We start from the raw sequence: 27,228 nt of genomic DNA on the forward strand, positions 1-27,228 counted from the left end.
ATCCGGGGGGCGGGGTCCGGCGGGATCCGGTGCGGCGCAGGCAGCAGCGGCCCCCAACCTACCCATGGGGCCGGGGCCCGGGTGCGGGCCCGATTCCGGGCCCGGGGGGCGCGAACCCGCAACCGGACACAGGTAGGCGAGGAAGGGGAAAGAGGGGCGGTCTTGGTGTCGCAGTTCGCCGCCGAGTTTGGCCCCGCCCCCAAAAGCTAAGCTCCGCCCACGTGTGGCGCCCTGACCCTTCGGCACCACAGGGCGACCCGGCCCCCGGGTCTAGGCTCCGACCCACAACACGTGGAACCACTCGCACCTCGGTGCCGAGGCCCCGCCCACCAGCTAGCACCCAGCCCCCTTGGCCTCGCCCCGACCCCGCCTGGAGCCCCGCCCTTCCACGCCTAGGCCCTGCAGGCATAGGTTTTCCGCCCGGTTCCGAAGCTGCCCTACATGGCTCCGCGGTAGCGTAGCCAATCAGCGCTCCGGCCGTGCCACAATATTAACATACTTCGCTGGGACTGGCCGCTACGGGTTGGGGGTGGTGGAGAAGCGGAGAGACAACCGCGCATCTGGAAGGAGGAGCCCGCTCCCTCTAACTGGGCCTAAGCCCCGCCCCTATAGCGAGCCACAGCAGGGCCCCACGACCGCCTCATCCCCATCTCTGGCGCCCCGCACTCCCGACCCGCAGCCCCCGGCCCGCTTTTGGAGGCTAGGCCACGCCTAGCGGGCGGGGCGTGGGCCAGGATTTTTCTTGGGAAGGCTCAATGAGCTTCGCCGGCGCTGGTGTCGTCAGAGCGCTGGCAGCCAATGGCGGGATTCGGCCGGGCCCTGTTGCTGGGATCTGCACGTGCAGGTTGGCACGTCTGGAGGATGCGCAAGTTGGGGGGGGTCGTGCCCTGACATGGCTGCACACACGTGACCATGGCCCAGCGACACGTGTGCACCTGGGCCCTCCCCCTAGGCTGGGCCCAGGGTTTGTGCAGGCACCATCACGCCAAGGCATGCATGCACATGGGCCAACCAGCTAGGCTAGGCCCAAACCTGCCACGCTTACACATGCCCTCCCCTGCATCTGTGGTGAGTACACCTGGGCCGTTGCACAGGCAGTGTCGCACACACTTCTACATAGGAGGGTTCTGGACACACGTGTTGGGTGTGTGTTTGGCACATGGTATGCACGTGCATGTGTGACGGGCTTGCCTGACACAGGCCGTGCCAGTACATGCTCCAGCTGTGCTGGAGTGTATGCTGCACACGGCATCGCAGGAAAGACCGGGCTGGCACGCACTAGTGCATGTGCCTGCACTGAGTTGCAGCATGGACGGGTGCACGCGCACGCATGGCGACACAGGTTTCTGGGCCATGCCAGGGGCAGTAAGGCTGTGCTCACCCCCCAACAGTGACTGCCACCGCCCCTCCGCCCCCCCCACCCAAGCCAGGTGCAGGCTGGGAGTTGGTTGCCAGGGCAAAAAAGCCCAAACGAAGCTGGATGGGGGGGCAGGTGGTGAGAGACAGATGGGCCGAGGTGGGAGGGGAGGGTCGGGAGCGAGGGGCACCGGCGGGGGTTGGTGGAGCACGTGGAGCCCAGCAGGGGAGGGGGCGTGGCAAGCCCCGCCCACGCCCCACCCATGCCAGCTGCTGCCTCGGCTGCCGCGCCCCCATTGGCTGGCCAGGGTCGAGGGGCGCCCCCATTGGCTGCCCCCGCCGCCTCGGCCATTGCGTACGTGCCTAGAGCCAGGGGGCCCTGGTGGGCGGGCAGCCCCTTCACCCCCCCCCGCGGGAAACAGTCTAGGCGTCTCGGCTCCCCCTCCCCCCGTGTCCTTAAGTAACCTCGGCGGGGGGGACGGACCTCCATTTCCCGTGCTGCTTTGCGCCCGCTGCCCCCCCCAGCAGGGTCAGAGCCCGGGGTCAGGCGGAGGGGGAGACCCCGCCGAGGACACGTGCCCCTGGGGCGGTTGCCAGGAAACGCCAGAGACCCCGCCCCTTCCCCCTCTAGCCCCCAGTTGTGCGCCGACAGCGCAAGGGTTAACCCGGGGGGGGGGGGAGCCCGGATGGAACCCAGCGCCCGGGCCAGGGACACACACACACGGCCCAGGCATCCTGGACACAGACACATGCACTTACACATACAACACACACATACAAGCACACAGATGCAAGATGTCTGGCACACACACACACACACACTCATACATGCACAGAGAGGACCCAGGTTTCATGAGGGAGAGACCCACACAACCCAGACATTTGGGACACAGGGACACAAACACGTACAGAGCCACACACACACACACACACAAATGCAAACACACAGAACCTAGGCATTCAGGACACGTGCACACACGCACACAAATACACACATAGGACCCAGGTGCCCAGGGCGTGTACACACATACCAGCTGTGTGAGCAGCCCCCACGCAGACCCACCGGCCTCACAGCACACGCGTGTGCCTGCCCTTTGCACCTGGCTCGAGACGAGGCACATGTGCACATGCGTGCGGTGCCCATGTGCGCTGTCGGTGCCCTGCACATCTGTAGCATCTGCCCCGCGGGCTGCCCCTGCCTGCTGCCTGCCTCCACTGCTCCCCCGACCGGTCCGGTCATCCGCCCCGCCCGACCCGTCCGTCTGCCCGTCTACACCCGTCCTGGCTGTCCGAGCGTCCGCGCCCAACCTCTCCGGCTGCCGCCCACCCGCCCTGAGCCATCACCTGTCCGTGCGTGTACCCCAACCCGCCCCCCGCCTGTCCGCCGTCCATCCGGCCTCGCAGCAGCTGTCCGTGGGTGTGTCCGGCCCTAAGGGGCCCCCTCCAGCCACACGTCCGTCCGTGCCCCCGGCCGTCCATCTCTTCCTCCACCCTAGGCCATCACCCGTCCGTCTGTCCATCCCACCAGTGCCCCTCTGTCCGCCTGCCCAGCCATCCCTCGTCCAGCTCTCCACGCGTCCGTCCCTCCATCCACCCTAGACGGTCGCCTGTCCGTTTGTCCATCTGTCCCGGAACCACCCATCGCACGTCCACCTGACCCAACCCAGACCTCCGTCTGTGGCCGTCCACCCCGCCCTGCACATCCCCCACCCACCCTTCGCCCCCGGCCCGGATCCGGCCCGTGCTGGGGGGGCGGAGCCCTGAGCCGGGCGGGGGGCGGGGCGGGCGGAAACGAGGCTGTGGGGCCGGAAGGGGGGCGGGGCGAGGGGCGGGGCCGGGCCGGGCTCGAGCGCCTGGGTTCTTTGTTTCAGCGGAGCCGGGGGGAGCCGCAGCGCCCGGCCGCAGGTACCGCCCCCCGCGCTATAGGGGGGTCCGTGGGGGGGCTATAGGGGAGGGAGCGACGCGAGGAGGGGGGGGCCGTGCCCTCGGGGGCAGCGCTATAGCGGGGTGGGGGGCGCTATAGGGGGGCGCGGGGCCGGCCGGGGGGCTCTGTAGGGGGTGCGAGGCTATAGGGGGCTACAATGCAAGCGGGGGGAGTGTATGGGGGGCGCTGTAACGGGGCTGCATTGCTATGCGGGGTGCCTTGCTATAGGGGGGGCGCTATAAGGGAGGGAAGGGGTTGGAGGCGGCACTCTAGGAGGGGGGGCTCTTAAAGGGACTGGTTGGGGGGAGGAGGAATTTCGGAGCGCGCGGGCCCTTTAAGGGCGGCCGGGGCGGGGCGCGGGCCCTTTAACAGCCCCCCCCCCCTCGCCCTCGGGCGGGCGAGCGAGCCATCAGCTCTGCGGTTCGCAGCCCCCGGGCCGCGCGGGCGGCAGGGCCCGGTTTGGGGAGGGGGAAGGTCGGACGCCTCTGTTTTTTCTCCCCAGCCCCGTTGTGATCCTGCCCCCGCCCCCCCAAAGAGTCCCAGCTCCTTAGAGAGACCCCCAGTGCCCCTCGCTCCAGGCCCGCAGCCCCCTGTGATGACGTGACAAGTCCCCCACGTCCCAGCCTGGGGTCTCGGATGCTGTTTCCGGAGTGGTGGGATGGTGGGGGGAGCAGGGCTGAGAGCTGATTGGTCAGTGCCCACCCCCCCTTTGCCTCTCAGGAAGGAAGTTGGCTGCTGTTTAAATACCTCACTGTAGCTCCCCCAGTCCCTGTGGCAAGCTTGGTGTGGGGTCGCACAGGCCCTGCCCTGTCCCCATCCTGATCTGGCGTGGCAGGGGTTGCGGGTCAGGAGTGTGGGGCACTGGCAGGGCTGAGGCCTGCTGCACTCATCCCACCCCAGGTGCCTGCAGGCAGGGCCTGGCGCAGAGCTGGCTGGGCCTGTCTCTCCAGCTCCCAGCTGCCCGGGGGCCAAAGGGCAGGTGGCTGCACCCTCCCTGTGGGCTGGGCTAGGGCAGCTGCTTCCCACCTTGCCCCACCTCGCCCCACCTCCCCCCATCCCTGCCAGTGCCCCTCGCACCCATCTTGCCCCCCCCTGCCCTACCGGTGCCTCTCACTCCCAACCCACAGCACCCCCCTGGGGCTACTTCAGGCTGGTTCAGAAATACCCCCTGGTCCCAGGGCTCGCCCCCCCCCCTCCACTGTTACATCATCACTTGCCTCCTGTTGCCTCTTCTTGCATCATAGGAAAGGGCCTGGGATCTCGGGGGTTAAGGGGGGAGGGGGCCTGGACACCTGGGTTCTCCAGCTCGGGGAAGGATTCGGGTGGGGGTGGAAGCTGCGTGGGTAGCTCTGAAGGCTCCTTGTGTCGCACGAGGGGGATCTTTGTGAGCTCACACTGGGCCTTTGTGCCCGGTGCTGGGGGCTGTGGCTGGCTCAGTCCCGGGGGCGCCTGGGGTCACAAGAGCCTGGAGGGGACGCCACAGGGGTGCTGGGAATCCTCGTGTGAAGGGCTGTGGGTCTGGAGGGAGGGGCACCGGGCCTGTGCTGTGAGCGTGAATCCTTGTGGTAGCATTGTGGGCATGGGTCTTGCTCACAGGCTAGCGGAGTTCGGGTGGTGATCCTTGCAGCTGATCATAGTTGCCAGTCATGCAAATCCTCTTGCATGGGACAAGTGGATCCTCGTGCAAGGGCATGGAGCACCAGGCTCCCCTGGGCCTGCACGTGTGACTCCTCGGAGCGCGGGGTTTTCCAGGACCCATGAGTGTGAATCCTTGTGTAAGGGCCAGGCGCATGAGGTTTTCCAGGGCCTGCAAGTGATGAATCCTCGTGTGAGGCAGGCAGCTGCCTCTGCTGAAGCAGTGAGGGTCTACAAGCTATTGTACGAGTGCCCAGGGCACGGTTTCCCAGCTGGAGACTGAGGCTAAGACCATGGTGACAGGTGACATGCAAATTGCATCCTGGTGCACGTAATCCTTATGCAAGGGTCCCAGGACCTGCGCTGCCAGTGACCTGCACTCCTTGTTGGGGTGGAGAGCATGAGCTCCCGTGCAATAGCTGATCCTTGGGTATGAACACAGGGACGTCCCAATGGGGCTCGCAGCGAGATTCATAGTGCCAAGAGCTTCTCACTGGGGCTGTGAGTGTGAGCTCCAGTGCGAGGAGCCCAGGGCACGGATCTGGCTAAGTGTGAATCTTCATGCAAGTGACCCCAGGGGTGCAGAGCTTGGTAGAAGCCACGAGTGAATTCTTATGTGAGTGACCGTGGGGGATGGATCTCATGAGTGCCGTGAGTGTGAACCCTTGTACAAGTGACCCCAGGGGCATGGTTCTCACTAGTGCCGTGAGTGTAAGCCCTGGTGCAAGTGACCCCAGGGGTATGCATCTTACTAGTGCTGCAACAATGAAACTTTGTGCAAGTGACCCCAGGGGCATGGATCTCACAAGGGGTCACACTCATGGCACTAGTGAGATCTGTGCCCCTGGGGTCGCTGGCACTAGTGCTGTGACAATGAACACTTGTACAAGTGACCCTGGGGGCACAGATCTCACCAGTGCCACAAGTATGAATCCTTGTGCAAGTGACCTCAGGGGCATAAATCTCACTAGTGCTGTGAGTGTGACCTCTCTCTCGTGCTAGGGACCCAGGCACGCACCCTGTAGCTGTCCCCCCTGCCTGCCCCATGCCATCTGGCTGCCCCGATAGGGCACGGGCAGCCCAGATAAGCTGGAGTTGACTGACGCAGCCCCCAGAAGTGGCGGACCCAGGGGTTGGGAGTGCAGGGCACCGTCGGGAGTGAAGGGCACTGTCAGGGCTGGGGGGGCAGGGGCTGGGAGTCGGGGGAGGGGTTAATCCTGCCCCTCCCCTCCTTGCTGCCTGCCTCAGGTCAGCCGGAGTTCACCTGCGGTCCAAAGTCCTAAGGTGCCATCTGCTGTTGGGCTGAGGTCGAGTTGTGGCTGCCTCTGGGTTGGGTGTAATGGGGACCCGTCACCTGGAGCTGAGATGCGGCTGGCTCTGCGGTGGGGCTGGGTGTAACAGGGACCTGAGATGCAGCTGGCTCTGGGGTGGGGTATCAGGGCTGGGTATAATGAGAACCTGAGATGTGGCTGGCTCTGGGGTATGGCATAACGGGGACCTGAGATGCAGCCATCTTTGGGGTGGGGACCAGTCCTGGACTCCGGGGTCCCGCAGGGCAGGCTGGAGGCACGCAACACCCATACCGGGGCCCCACTAACGGCCCTCGCTGTGTCTCCCGCAGGATTGCCTGCCTGCCCACCCGCCATGGCCGGCGCGTAGCCCGTGGCTGCAGCCGCGGTGCCTGGTGGTCAGAGCCGCCGCTGCATGTGCCCGGGGGGGCCCCGCCGAGGAGAGAGAAAGGAGCCAGGGAGTCTGCCGCCATCGGGGTGAGTGTGCAGGGCTGCGAACCCAGACGTCCAGGTTGCTGTCCCCTCCCCCCACTTTACTTCCTGTCCCAAGCGCTGTCACTTCCTGTCCCCAGCGCCTTCACTTCCTGTCCCCAGCGCCTTCACTTCCTGTCCCAAAGGGCCTGTTTCCTGTTGCCCAACCCCTTCTGAACTGGGGGAGAGGGAGGGTCTGGGCTACCCCTTACAACGTGCCCCACTCATGAACTCATGAGTGCCTGGCCCCGCCCCTCGTGCCCAGGCAGGGTGTGTGCACACTTGCTTTGCACAAGCACCCTTGTGCAAGGCCCCCCATTTGCTGAGGTGGGGATGGTTAACCCCTGGTGCACCAGGAGGGGGCACAGTGCGGTTGGGCAATGGGCCCTGCGGGAGCAGTGGCAGTGTCCTCAGGTAGTCACAGGCGGGTGCCCAGGCTGCCACGGTGCCCCTGTTTGCCCCGTAAGGCATGTGCCAGGGTAGTTGTCTCCTCTGCCCCTGTGAACGGTGTATGGGGTCATGTCACGCCACTGAGTGTGTGTGTGTGTGTGTGTGTGTGTGTCCTTCTCCAGGGTAAGTTGTTGAGGGAGGGGTGTCTGGTGGTTGTGTTTTCCTAACTTGTATAGTGCAGGATGCTTTGGGTGTGTGGGAGTCTGTAGTGAGCACCTGGTGTGTGTGTGTGTGTGTGTGTGTGTTGGGGGGGTTGTCTCTCCAGCACAGGATCACTTGTGTGCATGTGTGGTTGTGAGCATGAGACAGGTGGCTGTGTGTGGCTGTGTTTAGCAAGCTTGTGGCTGTAATTTGGACTGTCTGCCTTGTATGTTTGTTTGATTGTTTGGGGAAGGGCGGGGTGTGTGTGTGTGCACGTGCGCACACACATTTAAAGAGAGAGCAGCAGTATCTTCTTTGTGCATCTGTAGAAGTTGTAGTCTCGGCTGTGGTTCCTCCGTGCCATTGTGGTTCTTGTGTGCGTGTCTACTCTGTATGGTATTGTAGTTGTGGTCCTGGCGATGTGTGCATTCCGTACAGTTGCATGGTGCTGGGCTTCTGCTGTGCATGCTTGTATCTACTCTGTGTTGTTTTGGTTGTAGGCCTGGCTGCACCCCATATCTCTGTATGGTGTTGTGGTTCTGCTCTGTGTGTGTGTGTGTGTGTGTGTGTGTGTGCGCGCGCGCGCGCGTGTGCACAGGCATATGTGTCTTTAGCCTGATCTGTGTTTGGCATGTTGCAGTTCTCCTCTCTGTGTGTTTAATGTGTGTGCGCACCTTCTACCTGCCATGTGCATGCATGCCTGTAGGCCCAGCTGGGGAGCTGTGTGTGGTTGTGTCTAGCAAGCTTGTGGTTGTAATTCAGATGGTGTGTCCTGTATGTTTGTGTGATTGTATTGGTTTGTGTGTGTGTTTGAGGGAGAGAGTGCCAGTATCTTCTTTGTATGGATGGGTGTAGTCTTGTGTTTTGTGTGTGTGTGCGTATGTGTGTCTATTCCATGCATTATTGTGGTTGTAGTCCTGACTGTATGACTTACATAGCTGCATGGCGTTGGCGTTCTTGTGTGCGTGTGTGTGTGTGTCTTAAGTGTTGTTGTGGTTGTAGGCTTGGCTGCATCCCATATATCTGCATAGTGTTGTGGTTCTAGTGTTTGTGTCTCTGTGTGGTGGGGGTGCGGGGGAGCAGCAGTACCTGTAGGGACGGTTTTAGTCTTGACTGTGTTTCCTCTGTGCTGTTGTGTGTTTGTGTGTGTGTGTGTGTGTGTGTGTGTGTACACACGCATCTATTCTGTGTGTTGTTGTAGTTGTAGTCTTGGCTGCGTGTCCTATATAGCTGCATGGGCTTCGGGTTCTCGTGTGTGTGCGTGCGCGTGTATTGTGTGTGTTGCTGTGGCTGTAGTCTTGATTTGTATGTTTTGTATAGCCATGTGGTGTTAAGCTTCTCGTGTGCATGCATCTGTTTTGTTTGTTGTTATAGGCCTGGCTGTGTCCCATACATTTTTATGGTGTTATGGTTCTGGTGTGTGTGCGTTTGTGTGTGTGTATAGCCTTATCTGGCTTTAGTGTGTTGTTGTGGTTCACTTGTCTGTGTGTTTATTGTTTGTGTGCTTGTAGGCCCAGCTGGGGAGCTGTATGTGGTTGTGGATAGCAAATCTGTGGCTGTAATTTGGGTAGTCTGTCCTATGTGATTGTGTTGGTTTGTGTGTGTGTGACAGTATCTTCTTTGTATGGATGATTGCACCCTTGACTGCTTCCTCTGTGCTGTTGTGGTTCGTGCATGTGTGTGCGTGTGCACTGTTGTGGTTGTAGGCCTGCCTGTCTCATATATCTGCATGGTGTTGTGGTTCTTTTGTGTGTGCACGTGCGCGCGCATATAGCCTTATCTGCATTTTTGGTGTGTTGTTGCCATTCTCCTGTCTGTGTTGATTGTATGTGCGCACCTTCCACCTGCCACGTGTTTGTGTGTTTGCACGCACGTGTGCATCCTTATAGTCTTGGCTGGGTTGTGAGGTTGTGTTGTTCTGCCAGGGGTGGCTGGCTGCATCTGGGTGGGTTGTACACCCTGCTCGCTGCCTGCAGTTGTGGTGCCGTGTGTCACTGTGCGCCGTTGTGGCCCCTGCGTGTGACAATGGTCCCATCATTCTGGGTGCGGTTGTGCAGCTGCCTCTCAGGGGCAAGTGCAGTTCTCATCCCCCTCCCATGTACCAGTCCCTTGTAGCCTTGGGTGGTTGTGCAGTTGTGGTACCCAGTGCATTGTGCTCCCCCAGTCTGTGTCCAGGGGTTGAGTTTGGGGTGGTTGTTCCCTATGCACCTGGGGAAGTTGTGTTTCCCCCCGCAGCTGCCTGGGGGTCATGTGTCACCATCATTGCGACTAGTTGTGCGTCCCCAACTGCCTGGGGTTGTGTGTCACTGTCGTTGTAACCAGTTGTGTGTCCCAGCTGCCTGGAGCTCATGTGTTGCTGCTGTTGTGACCAGTCGTGTGTCCCCCAGCTGCCCAGGGGGGTGGTGGGGATTGTGTGTCACCATTGTTGCAACCAGTTGTGTGTCCTCCAAGTGCCCGGGAGTCATGTTTTACTGTTGTGTCTGGTTGTGTGTCCCCCTCCCCCCCCCACAGCTGTCTGGGGGTTGTGCATCACTGTTGTTGTGTGCCCCCCAAGTGCCTGGGGATTATGCACAACTGTCATTGTGTCTGGCTGTGTGTCACCATCATTGTGTCCAGTTGTTTGTCCCCCAGCTGCCTGAGGGTCATGTGCTGCTGTTGTTGTGTCCAGTTGTTTGTCCCCCAGCTGCCCTGGAGGGTTGTGTCTAGCTGTACAGTGCTGCGTCAGGCTGTTGCACCCTCAGGGGTTGTGTTGCTGTCTGTCATGGTGTGCAGCAGTGGCTGTTCTCCCTTTGCGCATGCGTGTGTGTGTGTGCGCGCGCGTGCATGCATGTGTGTGTGTGTGTGCGCTCAAACGGAAGGAGGAGGGGGACCCGGGTTTCCCGGGGGCGGAGCTAGTGGTGACGTCAGGCTCCTTTTAAACTGGTTCCCACGCGGACGGTGAGTCATGGCAGACCCCCGCCCCGCTCCCCCCTTTACACACCCGCACACACACACCCCACAGAGCTGGGCTGGGACAACACTGTATATTGCTGCCGGTGCCCAAGGGGCCACCCCCCCCACACACGCACAACAGCTGGACACACCGGATCCATTGGGACCCGACCCCTTCTTCCCCTCCACAAGGTGAGAGGGTATTGCTTTGTGTGTGTGTGTGTGCGATTGTGTGACCCCCATATGAGATCCTTCTTGTGTGACTTGGTGTGCCTGTGTGTGTAACCCTTTGTGGTGTGAGGCTGTGTGTGTCGGGGTGAGGGGGGCTTGAGCTGTCTGAGGTGTGGAGTGTGATTTGTGAGTCTGCCTGTGTGTGTGTGATAGTACGACCATTTGTGTACAGCTGTGGGGGTGGGGGGGTGATTGTCTGTGAGAAACAAGTCTGGGGGGGGAGGGGTGTCCATGTATGCATGTGCACACCCGGCTTGTCCTCTGCCTGGGAGCAGCTGTTGTGTGGTGTGTGTCTGCGTCACTGCATTGTATAACTGAAGGTCTCTGCAGTCTGGCATGTGTGTGTGTTTATGTGTGTTTCCATGTCTCTGGGTTGTGTATCTGAAGGTCTCTTCAGTCTGGGGGGGGGGGGGTGTTCTGGGGGATGAGGGATGTGGTAGCGTCTCTTGTCTTGCCTCCCTCCACTGTGCAGTTGTCTCTCTTAGTATGTGTGCAGTTGTGTGTCTCTGTGCAGGAATTGTCTGTGTGTGTGGGTTGCTCTCTGTGTGTCTGGCTGGGTTCCATTGTATGTCTGCTGTAGCTGTGGAGTCTCTCTGGTGGTGTATGTGTGATTGTGTGTGTGTTTTTCTCCCAGGCCACGTGCTCTGTGCGTGTGTTGTTGAGTGCTTGGGCCCCAAACAAGGCATTGTACCCAGTGGAGCGCAGGCCAGGGGTGGGGTGTGTGTGTGTGGGGGGGGAAACAAGAGCCTGGGGACCAGGGTATGTGTGTCTGTGTGTGTGTGTGTGTGTGTGTGTGTGTGTGTGTGTGTGTGTGTGCAACCAGTCATAGAGGGGAGGGGAGACAATGGTTGTGTATCCATGTAGAGGGCACCGTGTGTGTGTGTTTCTGAGTGTGAGAGAGACAATCGTGGGGGAGGAGGAGAGATAATGGCTGTTTGCCTGTGTAGGGAGCACCAGGGGTGGGTGTGTGTAGGTGTGTGTGTCGAACTCCTGGGTTCTGTGTGTGTGTGTAGAAGAGAGACAGTTATGGGGGGGAAATAATGGTTGTGTGCCCATGTAGGGGGCATGGGGGGGCTCTGTGTACGTGTGTCTGTGTGTGTCTAGGGGCAGAGGTGGGCAAGCGTGTGTGAGGCAGTTGTGGGGAGGGAGCTGGAGAGCAATTCTCAGTGCCGGTGTGAGGCCCCGTGTGCAGCCCAGCCCCCACGTGACGTTGTGTGCGTGTCCCCGTGTGACACCGTGTGCGTGCGAGACGCTGCCATCACCGGGTGAAGCCTCACATGATGCTGAACCGGCTGTGTCACCGGGGCCGCTTGTGTCCTATTACGGTGTGTGTGATGCTGTATCCATGACGCTGTATGTCCCCAGCTGTGTGCAGTACTGGTTGGGGGGCTGTGAGTGGGTGGGTGTGTGAGACACTGCATGCATGACGCTGTACAGCCCCAGCTCTGTGATGCTGGCGTGTGTGTCTCTGTGTGATCACCCGCAGGTGGCATTTTGTTGCCAGGCTGGGACTGGCACTGCCCCTGTGATCCTGCATGTCCCCGGCCTGGTGTTATACCAGTTGTGTGTGCAGTACACCCTGTTGCTGGCTGCTGTTGTACATGTGTGTGAGGCTGTTGGCACATGGGAGGTGTCCCTGCCTGACATTGGCTTTGTGTACCCATGTGCGTGTGATGATAATGCTCTCAGCATATGGGAGGGGGTGTCCATCCCTGCCTGATGTTGTCCCTGTGTACCCGTGTGTGTGTGTGTGTGTGATGATGCTGTCTGCAATTGGGGTGGGGGGGGGGGGTCCCTGCCAGATGTTGTTTCTGTGTGCATGTGGGCATGTGCAATGATGCTCTCAGCTCATGAGTGTGTGTGTGTCTCTGCCTGACATTGTCCCCATGTGTGGTGACACCAGTGTGTGGGTGCCGGTGTGATGCTGGCACTGTGGACTGCCACGTGCATGACATTGTCTGTGTGTGAGGGGGGGTGAACAACATGCCAAGGCGTGCGGGGGCTTTGTGTTGCCACGGGGGCTGCCTGTTGTCCATTACCCTCTTGTTTCGGGGGCTGGAGAGGGCACAAGAACCCCCATGCAGCCCGGGGGGGGGGGGGCAGAGCCACAATATGCCTCTCATAGGCCATCAGGGCCCTTTCACACCATTCACGTGTCTGTAGAGCTTCCCCTTTCTGGGCCACACTAGGAACTGGGCCCATTTCTCAGAAGGGGAAGGAAGAGGCCGGGGAACCCCCCCTGTCTGCCGGAGGCCCCGATTCGGCTCCGGGGCCTTGGTGTCTTGTCTCGAGGTTCCCGGCACCGCCCCCGGGCACCCTTCCCGGCGCGCGTGGGCAGGGCGGAGAGTCCCAGTGCAGCACAGCCAGGCACAGCGGGGGTGGGGGAAGGCCTGGGGGGGGGGGGGCGGGGGCAGGATCAGGGCCACACCAGCAGGGCTGTGCCCCCCACCCTGGGGCTGGGGGTGGAGAGCATGGGGCTACCTCTGACTGGTGGAGGAGTTGTGCATCCTGGACACCTGGGTTGTGTGTGTGTGTGTGTGTGTGTGTGTGTGTGCATGCATCCTGGACACCTGGGTTGTGTGCATGTGTGTGCATGCGTCCCGGACACCTGGGTTGTGTGTGTGTCTGTTCCGTGGGCATCTGCGTCCTGGACACCTGGGTTCCACGCATGCATGTCTGTGTCTGTTCCAGACACCTGGGTTCGGTGGGCATCCGTGTGCTGGACATCTGGGTTGTGTGTGTATCTATGTGGACACACGTGTCCTGGGCACCTGGGTTGCATGTGTGTCTGTGGGCCCGTATTGCATTTATCTCTATGTTCCATGAGTGTGCCAGACACCTGGGTTGTGTGTGTGTGTGTGTCCTGGACACCTGGGTTCCATGTGTGTCTGCGTGTAACCACGCAGACAGGAAGCAATTCCTGTGGCGCCAACCCTCCTGGCCCATTCGCACGCTTGCTCTCTCTCTCTTTCTCTCTCTCTCTCACACATACACACACACACACACGCACACACACACACGGCTGCGTGGGCCACAGTTCCCAGCCGGAGCCGGGTGCGACGGAACAGGGGAGGAGGGGAAAGCGTGGGCACCCACCCGTGGCTGACACGGCCCCACGTCACCCGCCCCCCCCGCGCCACACGCTTCCTGTGCACTTGCACACGCGTGCGTCATGGGCCAGCCCTGGAATCCCCTGGGGGGAAAGGGGGCGAGGGATACCAGGGGCGTTGGCATGACCATCTCTGTGGGGTGCCAGAAGGGGGGTCTGTACGTGGCTGGTGTGTGCAGGCGTCCCAGACACCTGCGTCCCCATCTGTGTGTAGGGGGAGGGGGCTGCTACAGGCCCACGGGGTGGTGGGGGCCGTGTCTGGGCCACGTCCGGGCCTGAGTCACGGCCCAGGGGGGGTCGATTGTGACCTGAAGCCCAGTGTTCCCCCCTGCCAGTGCCCCTCACTCCCAGCCCACAGCCCCCTCCCCCCTGTCCTGCTGGTGCCCCTTGCTCCCAGCCCGCAGGCCCCCCCCCCCCCCCCCCCCCGCTGGTGCCCCTCGCTCCCAGTCCCCTTCCCCCCCCCCCCCCCGTCCTGCTGGTGCCCCTTGCTCCCAGCCCGCAGCCCCCCCCCGTCCTGCTGGTGCCCCTCGCTCCCAGTCCCCTTCCCCCCCCCCCCCCCCCGTCCTGCTGGTGCCCCTCGCTCCCAGTCCCCTTCCCCCCCCCCCCCCCCCCGTCCTGCTGGTGCCCCTTGCTCCCAGCCCGCAGCCCCCCCCCCCCCCCCCCCCGTCCTGCTGGTGCCCCTCGCTCCCAGTCCCCTTCCCCCCCCCCCCCCTCCTGCTGGTGCCCCTCTCTCCCAGCCCACAGCCCCCTCCCCCCCCTCCTGCTGGTGCCCCTCACTCCCAGCCCACAGCACCCCCTGCTGTTTGGAGCCTGTTGCCCTCTGGTTGGAAGCTCTAGGACCCCATTGGCTGTCTCCGTGACCCCTTGACTTCCCATTGGTCTCCCCCAGGCTGCATTAGGCAACAGAAAGGCAAGATGATTGGTGGCCCAGCAGGGGGCACCGTGTGATTGGCCAGTTCTTGGAGAAGGGGGGAGAGAGAGAGAGAGAGAGAGAGTCCTGCAGTAGGTGAGGCCTGGGGGGGCGGGGCCAGGGGCAGCATGCTCACCAAGCTCCTCCCCTCCTTATTAACCCTTTTCTAGCTGTGCCAGTCCCATTAACCTCCCTTCCTGCTCATCCTCACTGCCCCTCCTCTGTCCCCCCCCACTGCACCTTAACACATTTTTAGCTGTGACCCCTCCCAGCCCCCGTATTAACTCTTTCCTAACCTGGTGTCCACAGCCCCCTCCCCCCCACTAGGCCTACTGGGAGCAGCAGGGGGCATGGGGGGGATACAGGGTGGGGTGGTTGGACATTATAGGGCAAGAAGAGGGTTCAGGAGTCTTGAACCCTCTCTCCCCTCTCTCCCCACCCCCCAGGCTGGATGCATCGCACTGTGGACCAGCTCGGGGGCCGGGCCGGACGGGATCCTTTCACTCTCGGTGGCCTGAGCTGCAGCGGGGCCTGGACGTCCTGCCACTCTCGCCCATGGCTCTCAGGCAACAGGTGAGACCCCAGACCCGCCCCCTTCCCCCCCCCCCTCCCAAATCCCTGGGGCAGGGAGTGTGGCCTCTCCCTCCCCTCTGATCCTCCCCCCTGTCCTGGTCCCGCAGGTGCTCCTCCAGCCTTGGCCAGTCCCAGCTGCCGGCGCATCTCCCGGCCGCCCACAGCGCTCATGTTGGGCACCCCAGTAAACCCTACTACCCCCCGGGGTAAGTGTGGCGGCTGTGCCAGAGCTGGAGAGGGCTGAAAACCCAGGCACCAAACCCCCTGGGCCCCCCTGCTTTAGCTGCTGCTGTCCCAGGGATTGAGGGACCCTGGCATCTGGGCAGAGCTGGGATGGCACCTGGGTGTCCAGGCTGGGATGGGCCGGGAGGGGACAGGACCCGGGCATCCGGGACAGGGTGGGAGGGGCAAGGAAGGTACCTGCGGGGAGAGAGGACCTGGGCGTCCAGGTGGGAAGGGGACCCAGGCACACAGGCCAAGCCGGGCTAACGCATGCCTTGCCGCAGGGGCTGTGTGGGGCCGCGGGCGGCGCCGGGGCAGCTGGAGGCTGTGCATGGGTGCGCGCAGGCGCTGCTGCGGGACGCGGCGCAGCCGGCGCTGTGGGAGCAGCTGGGGCAAATCTACGAGGCGGCACAGGACCTGGAGGAGGCGCTGCGCTGCTACCAGCAGGCCGCCCGCTACCAGCGTGACCACCCCTACGGGCCCCTGGCCACTCACATCGCCCGCCTCCAGCAGGTGCTTCCCTAATCCCTAATCCCTAACCAACCCTATGGGTGAGTCCATTGGGCACTTGGTAGGGGGACGTTGTGGAATGGGTGAGTCCATTGAGCTCTGGTTTGGGGGGAGTTCTGGGGTGGGTGAGTCCATTGGGTGCTAGACTGTGTGGGGGGATCCCTAGGTGCCTGGTGAGGGGGACGCTGTCTGTGTGCCCCCCAGCCCCCTGACGCCCCGACTTTGCCCCCAGGCCCAGCTGTGGAGTTTCCATGCTGGCTCTTCCCACCACCGCACGAAGGCGCTGCCCCCATTGCAGCAGGTCTGGAACCTCCTGCACCTCGAGGTGAGGGGGCGGGGCATATTGTTTGGGCGGAGTTAATTTCTGTGTCATTGTTTCTCTGACCTCTGCTCCTCCCCCCATCCCAATTGTAGAAGCGAAACTTCTCCATCAAGCGCAGCCCCCAACTGAAGCGCCCAGCACCACCCATGGAGCCCCCCGTGGTGCAGCCCGTGCCTCCCGCCCACCACGGCCATGGCCACGGCCACGAGGACCTGCCCAGCCCTGTGAAGAGGAGGAGGAGCACCAGCCCTGACCAGGTATGGCGGGGCTGCGGGGGGTAGGAAGGGGTTTTTTGGAGGGTAAAGGGGGACATAACTGTCTCTTTGACCCTTCCCATGTCTCTCCTTGTGGCCCGGCAGAGTGGGGCAGCGTGTAGCCAGCACCCGCCAGGGCCCGGTGCCCCCCACTACCAGCTGCCCAAGCCCGGGCTGTGGAACCCCATTCACGGCGAGCCATGGGGGCTCGAGCGCAAGAGCATCGTGGCCCCAGAGAGGCAGGTGAGACCTCCTCCCCACCCCCCCCCCCAAAAAATCCCCCCCTCCAGAGGGGGTTCAGATTGCCCTGAGATGCAGCCAGCTCTGGGGTGGAACAGAGGGGACACAGTGCCCCCATATTGGACCTTGTACATAGTCTCTTCCCCCCAACATAGGAACCGAGGAACTCAGTCGCCCACCCCTTCCCCTACCCAGCGCCGGCCTATGGTTCCCACCCGCCCCCCCACCGCCTGCCCGCCGTGGGGCCCAGCCCCCGCACGCCTCCGGCGCCCCCTGGCCCCCGCCCCCCCGGAGACAGCCATGGCAGCCAGGCCCGCCCCACTGGAAGTGACCTTACAGAGAGCAGAGTTCCTCGGGCGCCGGCGGACTCGAGCGCTTCACCAGCAACCATCTCCTGCGTGCCTTACGCCCCACGCCCGCCCCCGCCCACGGGCGGCCCCGCCACCAGCACCACCCCGCGGGGGGAGCATGGCGCCAGCCTTGTGAGTTAGGGTGGAGGGTGTGGGGGAAGGGGTCTGTAGGGCCGGGCTGGTAAGATGAGGGGCGGTTTACAAGGTCCATAGGGCTCAGGTGGCATGATGGGGGGGTAGGGGGTACATGAGGTCTGTAGAGCATAGCAGACATGAGGGGGTATATGGCATCTGTAGGGCTTGGCTGGCATGATGGTGGTGGAGTACATGGGGTCCATAGGTCCAGATGGCATGATTAGGGGGAATACATGGGGTCTGTAGGGCATAACAGGCATGATGAGGGGGGTATGTGGGGTCTATAAGGCTTAGGTGGCATGATGGGGGGGTTACATGGGGTCCGTAGGGCCTGGCTGGTATGGGGTGGGGGGAACATTGGGGTCTATAGGGGAAGGCTGTCAGGTGGGGAGGATATATGAGGTCTGGAGCCCACCAGGAGTGGCCCCATCACACCACCCCCTGACCTGTCCCCTGCGCTTGGCTCCCCGCAGGGTCCAGACCGGTACCAAACCGTGGCCCTGGAGCCGTCGTCCACAGCCCCGGAGAGCATGGGCTGCCAGCCACCACCGCCCTGCCCCAGCACCCGAGACCCCCCTGGCCTGGCCTGTCCCCAGCCCACCCCTCCCCCCGTGCCCTGGCTGAAGGCCCCAGCAGAGAGCAAGGCCGGGGGCAGGGACCCCTTGGACGAGATCCTCTTTGGGGAGCCCCCGCTGGGCCCCCGCACCTCTCCTGGCCCCCCCCGCCTCGGCTACCCGGATTCCAGCACCAGCAGCCGCGGAGGCCGGCCCAGCCCCCCGCCACCCCCCTGCACCCTCCCCGCCCGCCTACCACTGCCCCTATGGCAAGCAGGAGCCCCCAGTACCCCCCGACTTCTGGCTGGAGACGCCCCCCCGTGAACCACGGCCGCCAGAGCCTGGGGCCAAGCCCCCGACCCCCAGCCCCCCAAATACCTCAGGAAGCTTCAGGGCCCAGCCCAGCCCCCCGCCGCCACCACCACCAACGCCGAGGGCTCCCTCATACCCAAAGACGCTGCCCTTGGAAGGGGCCCCCCCTGGAGCCGCCCGGCGCCTCTTCGACTTCCCTGGCTCGGCCCTGGACGACCAGTTCGAGGAGCCCCCCGAGATTCTACCTGATGGCCTGGCCAACATCATGAAGATGCTGGACGAGTCCATCCGGCGTGAAGAGGAGGAGGAGAAGAAGGAAGGGCAGCGCGAGGACCGGCCCGCAGCCCCCGCCTTCCTGCCCAGCCCGCCCCCCCTGGCCAGACCAAAGCCGCCGGCGTCCCCCTTTGAATACACCAAGGACAAGCCGGCGCCCCCGCAGCTCTACCCGTTCGGCAAGGCTGAGGAGCGCCGGCCTGCCCCCGCCCCACGTGGGCTCCTCAAGTCCCTGGCTGGCGCACTGGAGGTCCAGAAGCATTTGTATGGCGCCAAGGCCCCCCCGGCCCCAGGCCCCACCCCCGGTGCTAACACGACCGCCCCGGTCGGTGCCATCCAGGTCTCATCATCTCAATACTCTACCTCAACACCAGCCTGGGCTGGAGGTGCCCAGGAGAAGGAGAAGGAAGGCTCAGCGGAGCCACGGCCGCCCCGCACGGAGTCAGAGGTGCTGGAAGAGATTAGCCGGGCCTGTGAGACACTGGTGGAACAGGCGGGCCGGGAGCCCAGCCCGGTGGCCCAGCCCCCAACACCGCCGGCCACTCCGCCCCCACCTGCCCCCCGGGTCAAGGAGGAGGATGTGGCGGTGACAGTGGGGTCAGGGCCGCGGCGGCGTGACCGGGAGCACCGGCGGCACCGGCGCACTGGCCGAGATGGGGTGGGCCGGCGCCACCGCGACCCCAAGGGCAAGAGCCGCCGGGTCCTAGCCAACCTCGACTTGCAGAGCAGTGAGATCCACGCCCGGGATGGTGCTGCCAAGACCGAGATGGGCAAGGCCTCCAAGATGTCAACGTCGCCCCCCACCGCACCCACACCCCAGCCCCTGCCGCGCCCAGCCCGCAGGGAGGATGTTGGGGGTGGCCCGGCTGTGATGAGCTCTGCTGACCTTCTCAAGCTGCGCTCAGTCACCGAGGGGCCCCCTAAGGAGCTGAAAATCCGGCTCATCAAGGTGGAGAGTGGGGACAAGGAGACCTTCATCGCCTCGGAAGTGGAAGAGCGGCGCGTGCCCCTGGGCCAGCTCACCATCAACCACAGCGCTGCCGAGGTCGTCCGGGCTAGCAAGTGAGTACAAGAACCTAGATGCTTGGGGCAGGGGGGATGGGGTACATATGATCCTGGCTGGACCCTTCCAAAGCTCAGAGTGAGGCCATACTCATCTTAACTCTAAAGGTTTGCAGTTGACTTTGAGGCTCATTGTCCCAAGACATCGAGAGCCCCCAAGCCGGGCCCGGGTAACACCGGGGGGGCCAAGAGTTGGCAACATCCTGGTGTCGGGGTTAAATGCCCTCGGGAGATCTCCCCTGGCTGCAGAGAGAGACACTCCCCCCTTCCAGGTCCTTGCTGATTTGAGCCTGGGATATATTTCCTTCTTGACCCTCGTCAGTCTGAGCCTGAACCAGCCACACGCTCCTGCTCCAAATGGGGCCACGTTCATAGGTGCTGTGTATGGCATGTACGGGATGCTTGAGATAGAGGCGTGGCCGCCCTTGCGATTGACAGATGCTTGGGAACCAATATCCTAAAGCAGGTTCTGATTGGGTTTGAGGAGAGCATCCTTGGAATTACGGCACTGGGGTGACCAAATAGATGCCTGGCTGGAGTGTGGGGGTCTTCATTGTTCAACAAGGGGTTGCATGGGCCTGGGGTGGGGGTGATCTAGGAGCAAGTATGCATACAGCGTGATATAAGCCCCTTAGCTCTCTTGGAGAGTGAGAGAAGAATTCTGCCACCCATGTCGCCAGCCAAGATTTTGCTGCTTTTTTTACGGACGGCACAAACTTTTTACTGACTGCTCAGTTTTTTTTCCCTGACGTGTCTTGATGGACAGAGATTTTGAGTCACGTGAACGTGACTATTCCGTCAGGCTTGGCTGCGGTTAGAAGTGCCGGATTTAAACGTAGGACAACCACAGTACAAAAGAAACCCAAAACAACATAGTTTGGTCGTTAAAAAGTTGCCATTAAAAAAAATAACGTTTTTGGGTTGGCAGCTCTGTTTGATGTCAGCAGTGGTTGTATACTGTCCTGCCCTCACCCCATTGGGGTGCCTTCTTCACCTCCACATCCTGATGCCCTCTGCCAGCCTTACTTTATCCCCTCCAGTCCTGATAAAGACCCCCCAAAGAGACCTACCTACAACGCAGACTAAACTGGGCTCATTGAGTCTGGAGCAGACAAGACTGAAGCGAGATTTGATAGCAGCCGTCACCTCCCTGAAGGGTGGCTCCAAAGGGCATGGTGCTGGACTTTTCTTCGATGACAGAACAAGCAGCAATGAGCTCAGGCTGCAGCAAGAGAAGTTGAGGTTGGATATTAGGAAGATTTTTCTCCCAAGCAGGGTAGTAAAGCACTGGAGGGTGGTAAAGCTTTTACAGAAGCTTCAAATATACGTGTATTTTTTACAGACAGGCATTTTTAGCCTGTTTGGTTTGGGGGTTTTTGGGGGTTTTTTGGTTTTTTTACTGACAATCCATATATTCATGGATGGTTGGCAGCCCTGCCTGGTGCCCGGAGCCACTGGAGGCTGGTGAGGACCTGGCAGCAGGGAATGGGTTCTCCTCACTCTGCTCTGCTATGAGAGGAGATGAAAGGAGCCGGGGACTCTTGCCACTCTCCAGGGCTTGGGGCTAGGTTGCGCTGATGTTGGCAGTGAAACCCAGAGACTTTTGCTCCTGTTTGGGGGTTCCCCCCCCCCGCATTGAATTGGGGGTCAGGGGGGAGTTTTACCCCTGGCTCGCATCAGTCTGGATGTGGGGGATAGTGAGAGAAAAAGCCTGTGCCTGGGACCTCCTGAGTGCCTTTAACTCTCCCCTGAAGTGGCAGGATTTGGCCAGCCCCATTCCCTGGGGTAGGTTTGGGGGCTCTTGGGGTAATGGGATGTGTTGGGGTTGTTTTGAATGGGGGCTGATCCTGATCTCACTGCTTTGTAACCGTGGGACAGGCTGTGGTACGTCCATGGCTCCCTCCATCACTATGCAGGGCCCTTGGGGTCTTGGCTTCACCTGAAATGCCCCCCACTTTGTTCCTATAAATTGTAGGGACCCCCTCCAGGTCCCAGCCCTGGGAGTTTCTGCCCCCAGCCTGACAGTGCTGCCCCCTCCCAGGCACGCCAAGGTGAAGGGCAAGTTCAAGGAGTCATACCTGTCGCCCGCCCAGTCTGTCAAGCCCCACATCAACTCAGAGGAGAAGCTGCCGCGGGACAAGCTCAACCCCCCCACACCCAGCATCTACGTGAGTGACTGGGAGGGGAAGGGGGGGGCATGGCCTGGGGAAGGCCCATGGGCAGTGGGGCTGGGCCGGGGAATTAAAAAGGAGGCACAGCCCAGGAACAAGGGGCCAGCGTGCTGGGGGCAGCCTCCAGGGGCCTGTTCTTACCCTCATCCTGCCTTTCCCCCCCAGCTGGAGAGCAAGCGGGATGCCTTCTCGCCCGTCCTGCTTCAGTTCTGCACTGACCCCAAGAACCCTATCACTGTCATTCGGGGGCTGGCCGGCTCCCTACGCCTCAGTGAGTGTCTGGCGGGGGGGGTCATGGGATGGCGTGGCCCCATGGCAGTCCCTATGGGGACTGAGGTTGGTGTAGGGGGACCTGGGGGCTGTGGGTCAGCAACAGTGGGGTTGGCAGAGACCCTTGGTATGGGGGGCACCCCTACTCTGTGTATGGAGGGGGGCTATGGAGCTGGGGTCATGTGGTACTACCCCCTCACACTCCTGCCTCCACCCATCCCCACCCCCCAGACCTGGGCCTGTTCAGCACAAAGACGCTGGTGGAGGCGAGTGGGGAGCATGCGGTAGAAGTGCGCACCCAGGTGCAGCAGCCCTCAGATGAGAACTGGGACCTCTCAGGCACCCGCCAGGTCTGGCCCTGTGAGAGCAGCCGCTCCCACACTACCATCGCCAAATATGCTCAGTACCAGGCCTCTTCCTTCCAGGAGTCCCTGCAGGTCAGTGCCAGGCCAGGTTGGGACTCCCCCTGCAGGGCGAGGGGATCTCTGAGGGGGTGGGATACAGGGTCCCTGTGGGGGGTGGAAGGCTATGGGGGCATGGCCGCTGGATGGGGGGAGGTGGATGGGGTCTTTATGGGGTGGGCAACCCATGGGGTCCCTTTGGGGGTCAGATGACATTCCTCCCTCGGTGGGTGTGTCAGGTGGGGGGGGTCTGATAGGGTCCCCGAGTGGGCATGTGGGGTCCAGGGGTCTGACATGCTGTCCTGGGCCAGGAGGAGAAGGACAGCGATGAGGAGGAGACAGAGGAGCCTGACAGTACCACAGAGACACCCCCCAGGTAGGGGGAGAGGGGATGGGGAAGCATCCCTTGGGATGGAGGGGGGACCTCAAGCATGGATGAGGGCTGGGAGGGGGCAGGTATCATAACCCCCCCTTCCAAGGGGGGAGAATTGGGAGAAGGGCATGGGGCAAGGGTGGGGCTCTGGGGGTGGGTCTTCTCCTAACCCCCCCCCCCTGCCCCCCCCCAGCAACCCGGACCAGAAATCCCATCAGATCATCAAGTTCGGGACCAACATTGACCTCTCTGACGCCAAGCGGTGAGTGGAGGGTGGCAGAGATCAAGCCCAGGGGGAGGGGGTTAGTGGCCAAACCTCAAGGTAAGGGGCAGCTCTCATTTTCCTGCTCCCCACCTCACTGTGGTGGGGGGAACTGGGGGCCACTGTGACCCCCGCACCCCATCTCCGGCACCCCCTGCAGGTGGAAGCCACAGCTGCAGGAGCTGCTGAAGCTGCCGGCCTTCATGCGCGTGTCATCGACGGGGAATATGCTGAGCCACGTGGGTCATACCATACTTGGCATGAACACAGTGCAGCTATACATGAAGGTACCTGGCAGCCGTACCCCAGGTGAGCAAGCGCCCATCTGTGCCCTTAATTGCTCCAGCATCTAATCAGGGGCTGTCATTTGTGGCCAGCAGGGGGACTCTTGGAGGGGGTAGGGTAATGCAAGACAAGTGCAGCAACTGAGGCATGTGTCTGGGGTGGGGGAGGAGGGAGTGCAGTGGCTCAGAGCTCCAGCAGCAGGAGGGGTAGATGAGGAGGGAGACCAGGAGGGGTAAAGGACCAGGTCTGGCTGCCCCTAATCCCCATCCCCTGACCCCCACAGGCCACCAGGAGAACAACAACTTCTGCTCCGTGAACATCAATATTGGGCCGGGCGACTGTGAGTGGTTCGCAGTGCACGAGCACTATTGGCAGACCATCAGCGCCTTCTGCGACCGGTGAGGCTGGGCCTGCAGGCACTGGCCCCATCTGTGCTTCGCTGTGCATGCACCCCGCTTACCCACCCTTGCCTTGCTTTTGCCTACTGCAGGGCACCAGCCATGCCCCCCCCCACCCGTACCCCACTGTACCCCCATACCACCTGGACCAGCCCTCTCCCCACCTGTACCCCCCAACCACCTGGACCAGCCCTCTCCTTGCCTCTGGTTCCCACAAGCATGTAGCACCATCCACCCTTCTACTGCCCATACCCCACTGACCCACCCATTCTCCACTGACCTGCCCTCTTCTTGCCTCCACCTCCCGCAGGCACAGAGCAGCAGCCATGTCACCCCACCCCACGCCACCTGTACCTTACTGACCTGCCCTCACTTTGCCTCTGCCTCCTGCAGGCACATGGCACCAGCCATGCCACCCTCTCCACACCACCCATACCCTGTTGATCTGCCCACTTCTTGCCTCTGCCTGTCACAGGCACCAGCCATGTTCCCCCACCACTACCCCATACTCTGCTGACCTGCCCTCTCCTTGCTTCCACCTCCTGCAGGCACCAGCCATGTCCCCCCAACACCACCCATACCTCAGCCACGTCCCTCCCGCCACTGCCCTTACTTAACTAACTTGCCTTCTCCTTGTCTCTGCCTCCTGCAGACACAGGGCATCAGCCTTGTCCCCCCTACCACCCATACCCCGCTGACCTGATCTTTCCTTGCCTCCACCTCCTGCAGGCACAGTGTGGACTACCTGACAGGTTCGTGGTGGCCCATCCTGGAGGACCTGTACCAGGCCAATATCCCTGTCTACCGTTTCGTGCAGCGGCCCGGTGACCTGGTGTGGATCAACGCCGGCACTGTGCACTGGGTGCAGGCCACCGGTTGGTGCAACAACATTGCCTGGAACGTCGGGCCCCTCACAGGTCAGGCTGGGGTCATGGAGCAGGGGAGGGGCCTGGGGCACCCAGACACCCTCAGAGGTCAGGCTGGGATTGTGGGACACTTGTGACAGCAGCAAGTCACTCCAGCCCACAGTCCAATCTGTGTGGGGCTGGCCTGCAGGAATTTTACCCCCATGTCCTGCCTCCCCCCCCCCCCCCCCTCCACTCCAGCCTACCAATACCAGCTGGCGCTGGAGCGCTACGAGTGGAACGAAGTGAAGAACGTCAAGTCCATCGTGCCCATGATCCACGTCTCGTGGAATGTTGCCCGCACCGTCAAGATCAGTGACCCCGACCTCTATCGGATGATCAAGTGCGTGCTGGGCCCCCCGCCTCCCGCCCCAGCAAAGGGAGTTGGGGGGCAAGTAGAGATGTATGGGATTGGGAGGGAGCTGTGGAGGTGTAGGGGAGCAGGGGGTTCTGAGTGGGTGCAGGGCAGAGGTCTGGGGAGGGGCCATGGGGGCTGCAGGGGATCTAGGCTAAGAGTGGTGCTCACGAGTCCCCCACCCCATAACTACCCCTTATCCAGTTCCCTAACAACTCCCCATCCATCCCCTATCTACCCCATCATCTACCTCCCTAACTACCCACATCCGTCCCCCAAGTACCATCCACCCCCCTAAGTACACCCTGTCCACCCCTTAACTACCTCCATCTGCCCCCCCATATTACACCCCTAACTACCCCAATCACCCACCCTTTAACTGTCCCTCTATATACCCCCTAACTACCCCTGTTGCCAAGGGGAGGGGAATGGGGTGCCTAGCTGGTCCTGTTCCCCCTGCTCATGCCCCTATGTTCATTCCTCGCCTCCCCAGGTACTGTCTCATGCAGTCGATCAAGCACTGCCAGGTGCAGCGCGAAGGGCTACTGCGGGCAGGCAAGAAGATCGCCTACCAGGGCCGTGTGAAGGATGAGCCAGCCTACTACTGCAACGAGTGTGATGTGAGTTCCACCCCAGGGCCAGGGGCAAGGCCCCGTGGCCCAGCTCACCATGGGAGGGAGACAGGGGAGGGGCTTTCCCTCAGCCCTGGTGTCCTGGGGGCTGCTATGCTACACCAGTGGGGCAGAAAGCCGTCCCCTCGATGGCTCTGCCCCTTCCGAATCCAGTTTCTGTAGCCCTGTCCGTGGAGGCGACCACGTAGCCTGTCCTCCGCTGGCTGCGGCGACCCCTCCTGCGCCTCTTTCCGTGCTTTGGCCCTGCACGGCCCCCCTGGGCGGCCGCGTCCCCTTTCCGCCCCCCTCTTTTTCCCCTCCACCCTCCGTGGCCCTGTCCACTGTGGCGTGTAGGGCTTGTTTGACATGTGAAACGCTTCCTTGTCCCCCCTCCAGCCGGGGGCCGCGGCCGCCTTCTGGGCCGGCGATAAGGAGAGGGGTCGTAAGGGGCTAAAAGCCACAAACTGTAAGTATTCAGCGGCTCCGAGGCCATGTCAGGGCAGGAGACGTGTAAGAGTTCTCTCGAAGGCCACGTCAAAGCCAGAGATGCATGAGAAAAGGCCGCATCAGGGCAGGAGACACTTGGGTGCTCTCTTGAAGGCCGCATCAGAGCCAGATACACATGAGAGAGGCCACGTCGGGGCAGGAGCCCCATGGGTGTTCTCTCGAAGGCCATGCCAGGGCAGGAGACAGGTGGATGGTCTCTTGAAGGCCACACCAGAGCCAGAGATGTATGGGAAAAGGCCACATCAGGGCAGGAGACACGTGGGTGCTCTCTCAAAGGCACATCAAGGCAGGAGATATGCAGGAGTCCTCTGAAGACCATGCCAGAGCCAGAGATACACTGGGAAAGGCCACGTCAGGGCAGGAGATGCGCGGGAGTTCTCTCAAATGCCACCCCGGGGCCAGAAATGCACAGAGAAAGGCCACATTGAGGCAGGAGATGTGCAGTGTTCTCTCAAAGACCACGAAGGCAAGAGATACATGGGGAAAGGCCACATCAGGGAAGGAAACGCACAGGAGTTCTCGCAAAAGGCCACAGTAGAGCCAGAGATACAGGAGACACGTGGGTGCTCTCTCTCAAAGGCCACGTTGGGGCAGAAGACGCATGGGTGCTCAAAGGCCACACCACGGCTGGAGACACATGGGAGAGGCTATGCCAGGGCTGGAGACACGTGGGAATTTTCTCGAAGGCCACAAAGGCAAGAGATACACGGGGAAAGGCCACATGAGGCCAGATGATGCACAAGTGTTCTCTAGACCACACCACTGGAGACGCACTGTCAAGCCACATGGCAGCAGGACAAGTTGGTCCCCCTGCCGAGGCAGCACGTAGTTGGGCACTTCTGTCAGCCATGTCAGGGTGGAAGACACTAGAGCATCCCCTCCAGGGCCAGCCAGAGGCAGAAGACGGGCACTGTGCCCCATAGCAGCACACACACGGGCGTCAATTTCCAGAGCAGAAGAGGCATGGGCCAGGCCGTGACATAGCTGTTAACCAGCCTGGCATGGGGCCAAGCAGAAGACACACATGCCCTCTCATGGCCCACACCAGCACAGAAGACTCGTGAGCATTCTTATGCTAACCACGTGGGCATCCCCTCTCCAGCTACATTGGGGCAGAAGACAAGGGCCACGCTGTGGTCATATGCAGGAAGTTATCCGCTCTGGGCCACGCTGGGGTGGAAGACGCGTGGGCCTCAACTCCTAGGTAGAAGACATGTGCATTCTCCATTTGGCATCATGGCAGTACACACGTGGGCATCCTTCTCCCCAGCCATGCCAGGACAGATGGTGGGCAGGTGGTCTCCTCCAGGCAACACACGGAGGGGCACGCACCAGCCGTGTGACATGTAGACATCCTCTTTTGGGTAATGTCAGGGCAGGAGTCACATGGGCATCGTCCTGTGACTTGAAGCTAGGCAGGAGATGGGCAGAGGAGA

At 61.9% G+C, this 27,228-nt stretch overlaps 1 protein-coding gene across 1 annotated transcript; it reads left to right on the top strand.

Moving 5' to 3' along the window:
• Nucleotides 1-15: 15 nt before the first annotated feature.
• KDM6B (lysine demethylase 6B) lies at nt 16-26,922 on the top strand. Its single transcript, XM_059718619.1, is given in 21 exon segments — nt 16-132; nt 6,537-6,681; nt 14,894-15,020; nt 15,128-15,226; nt 15,527-15,755; nt 15,985-16,077; nt 16,167-16,331; nt 16,434-16,571; nt 16,724-17,050; nt 17,527-17,837; nt 17,839-19,254; nt 21,296-21,422; nt 21,591-21,696; nt 21,927-22,132; nt 22,408-22,472; nt 22,663-22,731; nt 22,892-23,040; nt 23,300-23,414; nt 24,144-24,331; nt 24,521-24,662; nt 25,168-26,922. Coding segments are annotated over 19 exon segments (4,368 nt in total). The 5' UTR covers nt 16-132; nt 6,537-6,681; nt 14,894-14,898; the 3' UTR covers nt 25,469-26,922.
• The last annotated feature ends 306 nt before the right edge of the window (nt 26,923-27,228 follow it).

This window comes from Alligator mississippiensis, chromosome 15 (genome assembly GCF_030867095.1).
Source record: "Alligator mississippiensis isolate rAllMis1 chromosome 15, rAllMis1, whole genome shotgun sequence".
Taxonomy (NCBI): Eukaryota; Metazoa; Chordata; order Crocodylia; family Alligatoridae; genus Alligator; species Alligator mississippiensis.